We start from the raw sequence: 12,293 nt of genomic DNA, 5'->3' as shown, positions 1-12,293 counted from the left end.
GTAGAAGAACTAACCTTTAAAGCAAAGAAGAAACGAAAACCCTCTCCATAAAGTGTGTTTTATCATCATTTTAATCTTGGAGTGTGGGTGTGTGTATGTGTGTGTGTGTGTGTGTGTGTGTGTGTGTGTGTGTGTGTGTGTGTGTGTGTGTGCACCAACATGAGTGTTTGCATGCATGTGGGGGAGTGTGTGAGTGAAAGAAACACTGCTGGAGAGAGGATTTAGAATAAGCTGAACTCTCGGTCCGTCATCGACATCTCTTTCACAAACCTGAGGAAAAGAAACATGTAAGCAGAGTGAGAGCAGAACACTGGCATCTCAATTTCTATGACAACAGTTGACCAATCAAAAGACAAAGATAGACATGGTGCTCACTTGGTCATCTCGCTGTTTTTGCGGGGGAATCTTGTGACTTGGGACCAGGATTCCTGCATCCTTTCCTGGCCTCCGCTGGATATCCTCCACCCATACCGCTGGTTGTCCGTCACGGGCGCTGAGTACAGCTGGTTTGGGGCTACGGAAGAAAAGATCTGATTCAGATCTTGGTACTGATATTTCAAAGTGAGCTTGACTGACTCCCCACCACTATACAGTTACAGTATATTCAAACTGACGTCTTGACTTTCTTTCTTAATGGCACAGTTCAGGTCTGAGAGACCAGCATGTCTGTCCAACTCATTCTATTTCCATGCAGTTAAAAAAAAAGTCCTCTACTGTAACTTACATCTGGGTGTCTGAACCCGTTTGAGCATCTCTCTGTACCGCTCCTGGCTTCCCTTGTGTATGTCTGGGCTGTAGGGGATCGGCTGGTTGTAGATGCTGCATGTGTCTGTGCATTTGGGGGGTCCCCTCTGGACTTGAATGGGGGGCAGCAGTCCTGACTGTTTAGTCCAGTTTCTTGAATCAAACTCATCATCTGTAGAGGGAGGTGTAGTAGGCCTACTGTAGACTGAATACTTACAATCATCCATAGCTAGAAATCACTGCACTGATACAACTACAATCGTTTAAAAGTGAGTTACAGTTTTTTACGATTGCTAACTCACCATGTTCAATACTGAAACCAGTTTCACAACTCTTCATACAGTCTGCATTCGTAACACTCATGTTGGCCAATGACTTCTTTCATGTCTCAAAAGAAGCTCGTTCAACCACACACTGTCAACAATGTTCACTCAGAAGCATACACTGTCATTCATAACATTCTGACTTACAAAACACTAACAACAGGGAGCATTACATAGTTTGAATGATTTTCACAAGAATGAATATTTCATTATAAAAATGGTTTGATTTATAGTAATCATAGACAGAATAGTTGACTGTACAACTGTAAAGTATTAGGCAACAAGAATGAATCAGAAATGCCGCAATTTGCTTCTATCTTTTATTCTATCTTTTGCTTCTATCCTTTACGTATTCTGTTTTATCCTTTTTTTCAGTATCTTAGCAGAAAGTAATGTACGGTACATTTCCTTCAAAGTACACTACATTTACTTGTGTAAAATGAAAAGTGAAAAATAAAGTGGAAGATGCAAAGTTCAAATAAAAAATAAAAACAGAAATTCCAGGCCGACAATACAATAGCAATCACACCAAAAATGTCTCACTCCTGAGGGTTTTGGTCCACCCTCTGTTCTGCATCTGGTCACATCTAATGTCTTCCCTGGCAATGCATCTAGTCTATTTCATTTCATTGTATATATTTTCTAGACATTTCAATATGATTACTGCAAATAGTGAAAATACCACCACTCATCCGTTATCAGACTTTGCTGAGGTTCTGGAACTGAAGAGTATCAATAGAGTGCAAAATAACAGCATCTGCACACTCAAACACTGTGCAAAAAAACTGTTTATTGCGCGCTTTCTGTCATATATGATAGGAATATGATTACTGCAAAATTGCACCAAATAATTCAGTTTTGAACGTGTTCTTCAGAGTTTTGAACACAGTATGTTAGCAATGAAAAAATGTGTTGCAAATACATAGTATTTTGCAAGTGGGGGAGTTTGAATGAGAGAAGTGTTATGGCATTTGGAGAACGTAGTCATTGAATGCATTCTGTATGAAAGCAATGCACAAATCACAGAGAAAGAGTCACAGTGTTGTTCACATGGGTTTCTGCTCTGCTGACTGTATGAAGAGTTGTGAAACTGTGGTTTCAGTATTGAACATGGTGAGTTAGCAATCGTAAAAAAAAACTGTAACACAGACGTTATAGGTACAGAAGTAATGGACAGGGCAAACTTCCAAACAACGGGCTAGCTGGCTAACGCGTTAGCTTACTTACTGATACGCAAATAAAAGCGCTCCTCACTTGTCTGGCTAGTGGCTCCTACTCACCGCAGGAAGCCGATTCTCTTCTTGGATTCAGTAACATTTTATCTCCAATGGGATTTTGATAGCCCAAATGTGTAATCCCGAAGAAAGCCATCAAGCACCGTTGCCAGCAACAGTCTGGAGCTGTCCGGGATAGCGAGACAACGTGGGCAAACCGCAGGCTACCTTTACCGAAATAAATCACAACTTCTGTTTTATACGAAACCATGGTAACAAGGACCGCCCATGAGTTGAGCGTCTGGACAGCCGTGGTGGGGCCTGGGTCATCCTTGTCATTTGTTTTAGCAGGAATAAACGTTTATTGTGGGTGCTGGCTGCAATCATGTAGAAACTATAATGGTAACAAGTTCATCAACGTTTTAGTTTCCAATTTGGGACCATGAGAAATGTCCAACATAAATCCATTTAGGCTTACCACTGGATGTCTAAGCAATTACATCGAGATGAATTCAGATTGTAAATGTTTCACAAAGCTTTGGCTGATTATGTGAGTTATACTGCCACGGGTGTCTCAACCTGAAGGGAGAGTGGGAAAGGCAATGTTAAAGTAACATTGCACTTCCCAATATTCCCTAGTGGTGATGGATCTGCTGCACTTTACCTAATAATAAATACAATTGCAAATTTGAAATAGGCCTAAGAAATTATTTTCCTACAAATGCAATAATTGTGATATATTGATTGTTTCACTATATCTTATATTGTTTCACTGAACTACTAGAACAACGTGAACTTGAATGAGTGGGTGTATTATAAACATAGTACTTCAGTCATGGTGTTTAGGAAATAATCAAAAGTTTATTTATCTGTCAATATATTTGGCAGAGAATGCAATAATAAGGCTTTAAGGAGAATCCAAGTGTGGTCATAAAAAGTACACACTAAGGAGGAAGGGGGGAAGGGGATGGTGGAGAGGGTTTGACAATATTTAATAAGAAGGATAACGATCATCCTTAGCAGGACTCCTTTTTCTTCCCTCTGTCTTTTCTGTCATTCACTTTCTTGTCAGGCCTGTCCTGGTCTTTGTCTTGATGAATTTAAAGAATCCTCTCAGATTCAGATTCAGATTCAGATTACGTTTATTGCCATTATGCTTGACACATATAGGAATTTGTTTTGACATTTACAGAAGGTGCATTTATGCTTTTTTCACATATAGGCTACATGAACAAAACAAGTACAAACACAAATGCAAAAACAGGCAAAAACAGGACAACACAGGACAGATAGTGCATGGATAGTGCTGTATATAAAGTGCAGTGCAGAGTTATTCAAGGTCCAGTGCATGTTCAGTCCTGGGCAGGCTTGGAGGCGGGGGGGAGGGGGAAGCCAGAGTCATTTAGCAGCCTGGCGGCTGAGGGGAAGAAACTGAGCCTGTGGCGGGCCTTTAATGGCAATTTAATTTGACTGAAACAACAACAGATATGATATAAAAATACAAAACCACACAATGACAACAACTTCAGGCTTCATAACATGACGATCAACTCTTTTTTACCTGTTTTCAATTAAATTATGTCAATAAGTCCAATTATTAATTGAAGTGCCTGTACTGTAGGCTTACCTTTTTCTGAGCTTTCTCCAGCTCTATGGCCATCATGCCGAGCTGATCTCTCATACACTCTCTCTCCTTTTCACGTGTTATATTGACACTCACTAGTGATTTAAAATGTTTACATTTTTTAGTGAGTAATTAATCAAATACAAAGGTTCCATCTCACAAAACATAATGCTGGAATGTAAAAACTTTGACGCTCAATATCTCTGAACTGCCCTAAACGGAGATAAAACCTTATCATCCTAAGTTCACGATACGGTATATGAGAAGAGTGTTCTGTATTTTGGATGTATTTTTAAGCCATCATCTTTCTATTGACTTCTTATTGACTGTTTCCCACATGCCAGCATGGGGTAATCTCTAAAGTGAGTGCATTTAGATTGACTCAACTTTAAAGACCAGTGAGAACACTGGCCGGTGTTGATCACATTTAACACTAAGGGGTAATCAACACTTTAGAGTGTTATATTGACACTCACTAGTGCTGATCTGAGGTGACTCTTACTAGTGTAAAAATGGGTTTTAACTCTGTCCAGTGTTAATGTAATTACTCACTAGTGCTGATCTGGGGCGACTCTTATTAGTGTAAAAATTGGTTTTTAACTCTGTCCAGTGTTAATGTAATTACTCACTAGTGTTGATCTGAGGTGACTCTTACTAGTGTAAACATGTGTTTTAACTCTGTCCAGTGTTGTAAATTACAATGTAATTACTATCTCCCTTGTAAATGGAAATCAAAGCACTTGGAATTCACAATACATTCAAGAAAAATGTTTAAAACATTAAAATATGTTCTTAAAATGTTTATTTAAGAACAAACAATTCAAACATAACATTTGACCTATAGGCCTATACAAATCGCACCGACCAATTTAAAAGTAAATAAAATAATCATTTTGGTTTCTATGGACAGACAAAAAATAAATAAAAAGAAAGAATTTGTCCATAGCTTTTAGCCAGGGCTGAAACTCAGGATGTCCACCTTTTACTTAAACTGTTATCAACTGACAGTAGGGGACAATGTAGTCAAAAGAATCCCTTGCTCCATATGACATGAGCAGATCAAAAGGTTTGTGGTACATGATGTCACTCACATTAAATACCTTGCATGGTGGACTTTGCTTCAAAACAACGTTAAATGCATGCATATGATCATCAAAACATATGGTTTCAAGAGCTGACCCAACCAAAAAAACAGTCTCCTCTTTCACAACAATATCCTTAATTTTGTAAAATACTGGCATTTCACTGACAAATTCACCACATAATGACCAAATCAAGACGATATTCTGTACCATGGTACTTCACCCATTTAACTGACAAAACATATGTGTGGGCCCCGCGGTGGTGTAGCGGTCTAAGCACTGGCCACTAGTGCAAGCTGCCCACCGGGGACTGGGATCGTATCCCAGCTCGCCAGATCCGGATATGGCTGGGGCACACACGGGGAGCAGCATATTGGGCGGCCGCTCCCAAGGACGGTATAGGAGTATTTCCATCGCGCAACAGCGCCCCCGGGGTGCCGGAATAACAGGTGCTGGGCTCGAGGAGCCAGTCAGCTAGTCTGCCTGGCGGCCTCTTCTGGGACTGCCGGCCACGGGGTCGTGCGGCGGATCCTTCGCAATAGGCAGGGGATAATTGGATGCTAGGTTGGGTTCAATTGGCTACCAAATTGGGTGAAAAAGGGATCAAATCTGAAATAAATAAATAATAATATGTGTGCACTGAGACATTCAACTTGACAGCAATCGGGTCATTGACCCTTGACATCTTTCCTGGACCTATAGTTTATCTATCCTGGCTGAATGTTTCCCAATTATATGCCATGTAATTTTGGTGTTTGTTGGCTAAGGTCATAGTGACATTCTTAAAACTCTTCAGTTGCTTTTTAAAGAAAGTGTTTAGCCTCATAGCGCATACACCATGAGTGAAGAATGGGCCCAATATTCCGTATACAACGAGGATAATGTATCATGAAGTGGTGTTTCGGTAAGAGATTTCTATCAGGAAACAAATACTTGAAAAGCCTATGATGTTCAGCTATTAAGTGTTTAAGATAGATAGTCATACCCTCTGTTAGAACAGGAGAAAACACTATATTGACTATCTGTAGTAGTAAGAGAAGCAGCTGAATTTTCTTACAGTTTCTGGGTCGTTTGAAGATAATGTAGCTGCGTCTTTAACTTGACCCTGTATCTCTTCAACAACTTCTTCCATTGAAGATAAAAAACTATTTACAGTGTTTTGACCTACACCTGCAGCCTGCAGTTGTGCAATAGCAGATGCACACATTTCATGTACATTCTTGTTACATATTGGTACAACATGGCTACAACTAGAATTGGAAGGCAAATCAACATTACTTGGCTGATTATCAATAGCTGGATTATCTGCATTAGCATCAAAGTTAGCGTTTAACAAAATTGGACAGTCTCCTGCATGTGTCTTGTTCAAATGCTTCCTAAAGCCTGAAAAGGTACCAAATACACGACAACAATCTGCTTGACCACATTTTAGTCTAAGAGTTCTACCAGGGCACATTCCATGTACCAACTTGAGATGCCTCACAAGCAAGTTGGTACTTCCATGAGTAACATGGCAAACAAAACATATAACAGGCATCAGTGCAGTTTACCTCTAAGGCATTAGTGCAGGAGTTTGGCTCTAAGCTCAGCAACCCTTGGAGTTTCCTTCACCTTACCTATGTCTATGTTGTACACCGTTGTCTGGATAAAGGTGTACATGCTGCGCAGAGATGTATTGTAAGCAGTACAAAAAACGAAGTGAGTCTTGAACAGCTCATCGAAGGCACCAAGAGCACTTGTTGACTTGCACGGCAAGGCTCGCTTGTCCAGGATGATGAAGTACGCATGGATGATGCTCCTCCTGGTCCCCACTGCTAGAAGATATGCTTGTTGGCTCTGGTCAATCGCATCAAGGTGCTGCTGGATACTGGTTCTGTCATGACAAAACCTGGCACTGCCAAATCCTGGCAGGGCCATCAACGGCCTAATCATTCGAACGCTCTTGCTAATCGTTTGCTAATCGTTCGAACGTTCGACGTGCGTTCCAGACTAGGGCCAATATCTGACCGCCTGTGACGTCATTCTACTGCGCTGTGTTTACTACCGCAGCAGATTAATGTGTGTATCTTAAACTGCGAAGACAAATGTAATCTTCTTGCACTTGAATAGCATTAAGGTTGATGCAGGCTCACTAGTCAGCCATATAATATATAACATTTTATATGAAAACACCTGCTAGCATGCTAATTTCACACGTAATTCGCTCCGCTCCGCTCCCGAGCGAGGGCTGCCCGGGGGGGGAACAGACTGTGTGGAGGGGGGATAGGTCGTGGTAGGGCCGGTCTCCTAGCGGCCCACTAGTAACCCGCGCAGAGCTGATGAACTTGAACTTGTATTTTATTAAATAAAGTGATATATCTTTTTGGTACACTGTGGTCGTGTGAGTGGTATTCTCAGGGTTCTGACATCCGGACCAGACCGGTAAAACAAAGGTGGTGGCAGCAGCTCTCAGCCTATCCAGGTTTAATACCTACCAGATAAACTTTATTACAATAAATTCCATAACTGCATACTACTACGGAGCACGCACACACACACACACACACACACACACACACAGAGGAAATCGCGCAATCAGCAGGAAGAGAGCGCGGAGAGCACCTCGGGTTGGGAGAGCCCTATAAGACCCCGACTATCAAATAAAAGCAGAACGGAATAAACGTTATCAAATCCAACGTTATAAAATCCAGGTGTGCAGCACTACAATCCCATATTACGGGGCTTCAGCTGGACAACGGGGCGCTTGCAGCGTGCCTTGGTGAAAAGTAGAACTTTACGAACGCTGATCAAAGGTACTGTGGTAAACCTACTAGGTGCCATACAGCCACTCTCCGACTCCAGTTTGCGGCGCTCCTAACAACTGAGGAGCGTTCCACGTTCAGCACTGTGTCGAGCCGAGTCGACACGGTGCCACAACGCGCAGACCCCGGGGGAGGGTCACCTGGGCAAGTTAAGTGCCTTTTTAATGTTAACATATATGTTCTGTGTTGTTATTGTCCGTGTCTGTGTTTGGGGGGGGGGGATTGTTCGATTTTTTGTAGGTTTTTAAATAGTCTAAAACAGCGGGGTTAATTGGTGGGATCTGAGGCTGGGGGAGCTGTCGGGTTGGTCAAAGGAAGTCTGGTCGTACCTGTTAATCAAAGCGCCCTAATCATGTGTGCCTAGTGAGAGGATGAAATCATGTGTGCCTAGTGAGAGGATGAAATCATGTGTGCCTAGTGAGAGGGTGAAATCATGTGTGCCTAGTGAGAGGGTGACATCATGTGTGCCTAGTGAGAGGATGAAATCATGTGTGCCTAGTGAGAGGATGAAATCATGTGTGCCTAGTGAGAGGATGAAATCATGTGTGCCTAGTGAGAGGATGAAATCATGTGTGCCTAGTGAGAGGATGAAATCATGTGTGCCTAGTGAGAGGGTGAAATCATGTGTGCCTATATTATAGGGTGTAATTATTCTGTATGATAGCTGGTTAATCCAGGGGTGTGAATTGTTGCGCTGGTAAGTGCCTTATGCGCTGGTTAACTGGGATAGACTGCTTGAGGGGGGTATAGGTCTTGGCAGGGCCGGTCAGCCCACTAATAACCTGCTGTGAGGCTTATGAATTGTTGATGAATAAAGTATTTCTATTGGTTTTTGTAGCTCTGTGTCGTGTGGTGGTGTGCTCCGACCTCTGTCCTCTGCCTTGTAAAATAAAGTGGCCCTTTTGTATTTCAAGTCATTGTCTGTGTGCTCTGTGCTTGTGGTCTGACAGTAGACCGGTTTGGTCTACCCCATCAAGGAGGTTTATTACAATATGATTACAGGTGGTCAGAATCAGATACCTGGTTGAAAGTAAAATACTTTGAACATCCCTGCATGAAAACACAAAAGGGCATCTAAATTCAGCACATTTATTTACATTACTTGACACCATGATGTCAATGGGAAAAGAGCGGCGCAATTCTACCAGCGATAATTTCAAAACAGCGATAATCGATGCTGCGTTCGTAAATACGTTCTGGAAATCTGATCACCACTCATGGAATGCCTCTTGTCCAATTACTTGGTCCCTTTATGACGTTGCACCTAGTGTGCGTTCCGGCGCTCTCAGAGCAAAATTACGAATGCAGCCCAAGAAACGAGAGGCTACAAGTCAACTCGACATGGATATGTTACGGTACATGTGGGACAACTAGGGTTAGGGTTAGGTGCTACGTCGACTTGGTACATGCTGGCATGTCTAACCCTAACCCTAACCCTAACCCTAACCCTACCCCTAACCCTAACCGTAGCACCCTAGCACCTAACCCTAGTTTTCCCACATGTACCGTAACAATTAAGATAGTTAAATTATATTATATTATATGTTAGAAATACGGGAGATTTACAGGAACATATTTAAACGGGAGCACAGCGGGAAAGAAAGGTAAAATACGGGAGAATCCCGGAAAAAACGGGAGGGTTGACAGGTAGCCTATGCCTCTAATATTATTTGAAATCGATCCGTTTTTTTTTTTTTTTTTAAATAATCACAAAAAAACACACCCACACACACAAAAACAAGTTAACCTATTAGAAACTCTGAGGTTGAATAAATACAATTTAATCAAAATAAAATGGTTTCTATGCCGTTGCTATGCCAATGGACACTGCTGATTAGCTGATGTTTCGCGCCAACTAGCTGTTGTTTTCGCGCCAACTCTGCCATTTGCTCTGCTCCTGCTCGACGCAAACCCCTGCTACTACTACCACTACTACTACTACAGAGAACTACTAGAGAACTACTACAGATAACCCTATCATTTCCTTTTGTACGTTACTCTTATATTGTGCTTGTATTGTAAATTGTTTTAGATTTCAGATTGTGATTTATTTCGAACTAGCTATCTAACTTGGATAGCTAGCTGTTATTAGTTAGTCAAATTGTAGTGATTTATTTCTAGTTAGCCATTTATTGATTGCTTGCTAGTTAATTAAATAGTTTTTTATCTGTTTATATACACACACGCGCGCACACACAATTTACCTCAGGGCATTGATAGCTAGCTTTCCAACCATTTATTGATTGTTTTCTAGTGAAATTGTGTTTTATCTGTTTTAATATATACAATTATTATACATATTAGATAATAGATATGGCATCCTATACCAGCCACAGTGAAATGTTCTTATATCTGTCCAAACCCCAGTTCAAGGAGGATATGTCTGCGGTGAAGAAGCGTTCTCTCTGGAGAGTAGCTGAGAAATACATGCTTCAGGGTAAGATTTGTTAAATTAACCCATAAAGCAATAAAGTAGTATACTACTGTAAAAAAACAACAACAAAAAAAACATTATTTAACAAGTCCTGGTCTCTTTTTTCTCTAATCCTTTTGATGTTGCAGATCAGGGGTGGCCATGTGGCTCTTTGCCTGTCTCTGTGCGGCTCTTTAATCCATTCATTAAAAGTGCGTGGCTCGCTCTCTGTGTCTCAATAGGCGTCGTTTTGGTATGGCAATTCATGGCACTCGCCATACCTGGCTTAACATTTTTAAAAATCTGAAACACGTTTAGTCCTTTTGGTGATTTTATCCACTACACACAACGGTAACTCAAAACCTCCCGGCTCCATCTCACCCCACTAGCCTAGCGCTGTAGTGGAGCGCAGGGTTGCCAGACGGGATTGACAATTTCAAGCCCAACCAGTCTAAAAGCTGCCGAATCCACCCATCCAGAGTGACCAAAAGTAGGCCTATCTGGCAACACTGGAGCGGGACATCGGTTCCTCAATAAACAAGCCATGAGTAACGTTCATGTTAAAACCTTGTCCACGATTCTCGTTCATTCAGGTGAGTTAAACAAACTGTATAAATGCCATTTACATACTGTTGGTTCAAATGTAACATATTAATGAACAAGTTCATGTCATGTTCTGTCAGTACAAACATGTTCTAATGTTATTTTAGTGAGTTCGCTAGTTAGCGAACATTAAAGATTACAAGAGCTAGTTTACGTATGTCAACAATGTCTCTATTCTCAATACTTTCAGTAATAATTGTACCAAATTGGGGCCAGTAACACGGCTGTGGCGCAGGAGGCCAGGGGGCGGCTGTGGCGCAGGAGGTAGAGTCGCCGTCTAATGATCACAAGGTTGGCAGATCAGTGGTTCGAGCCCCGGCTGGCCACATGTCGAAGTGTCCTTGGGCAAGACACTGAACCCCAAATTGCTCCCAGTGAGTGGGCCAGCGCCTTGCATGGCAGCTTGCCGCCATTGGTGTGTGAATGGGTGAATGAGAGGCCGTTGTAAAGCGCTTTGGAGCAGCTTTGGAGCAGCAAAAAAGGCGCTATATAAGTGCAGTCCATTTACCATTTGACTTGTGTGTGAGTAAGTTATATGTGTGTGCAAGCATGTTTTTGATATTATCAATCGTCTCACTTTTACTAGGTGAGCTGGTAAAACAAATATGCCAGGGGAAAAAAGGAAAATGGACATAAAGACCTCTTTTGGTCAAAGGGCAGCAGAGACAAGTACAGGGACACAGGTGAGGTCTAAACAGGTGACAGGGACAGGGACACAGGTGAGGTCTAATCTAGTGTTTTAACAGTGCAGTTCGTTTAGAGTTGAGAATAGCTAAATCTGTTATGTTTTGTTTCGAAGGAGATTGAACCAGTCTGCCTGCTAGGAAAGATGTAGGCTACTACCTGCATACTGTAGTTGTCTCCTTTATTCATTACCTTAATGTCACATAAGTAAATTGTATAGAAACAACTCACCAAAATTGACTATTGCACAACTGTTTTGAAAAAAAAATCCACGAGGGGGGGAACCCCCCTTCAATCCCCCCACTCAGACCTTGCCATACCTTGGCTTTTGCTGAAATTACACCACTGGTTTCATAGCCTAATGGAAATGTATTGCGTGTGTGTGAATGAGCGCTTTTGTGAGCCCGCATGTATGATGTGGCTCTTTCTACCCCAACAATGTTTTGTGGCTCTTAGTCTCCGACTGGTTGGCCACCCCTGTTGTAGATGGTCGCATGTATTTGAGGCCCAAGAATGGACAGCCACCAAGGAGGGTCATCATGTCAGGCGAGGAAAGGGAGGCAGTGCTGACCGAGGTCCATGCCGGTGAAGCGCATGATTGGCAAGATTAATCAGCGCTTCTTCTGGCTTGGCATTGTGAAGGATGTGGAAGACTGGGCAAGCAAATCTATTTTTTCTTTAGTTATTTTTTATGTTTTACAAACAGTAGCAAGATTGTATTTTACACACAGATAATATTCATTCATTCACATTTCATTTCAACTTGCACTTTACTGTTTGTTTCAAGGTCCGTACCTGCGTGGCT

General features: G+C 41.8%; 1 protein-coding gene and 1 pseudogene across 2 annotated transcripts in view; one reads left to right on the top strand and one right to left on the bottom strand.

Moving 5' to 3' along the window:
- Nucleotides 1-12,293, top strand: part of LOC308160365 (acidic mammalian chitinase-like) — a 685,529-nt pseudogene that overhangs the window by 345,665 nt on the left and 327,571 nt on the right. The gene's annotated exons all lie outside the window — the stretch shown is intronic.
- On the bottom strand, nt 222-2,438 carry LOC308161064 (sperm microtubule inner protein 11-like; the record flags this gene model as incomplete). The annotated part of the gene is made up of 4 exons (XM_080535008.1): nt 222-270; nt 376-514; nt 725-916; nt 2,348-2,438. 4 exons carry the CDS (start codon nt 2,436-2,438, stop codon nt 222-224), a joined length of 471 nt encoding a protein of 156 aa, XP_080391134.1.

This window comes from Nansenia antarctica (genome assembly GCF_963989245.1).
Source record: "Nansenia antarctica genome assembly, chromosome: 6".
In the NCBI taxonomy this organism is placed as follows: domain Eukaryota; kingdom Metazoa; phylum Chordata; class Actinopteri; order Argentiniformes; family Microstomatidae; genus Nansenia; species Nansenia antarctica.
The sequence above is the reverse complement of the archived record's forward strand: the minus strand, read 5'-3'. Positions and strand labels throughout refer to the sequence as shown.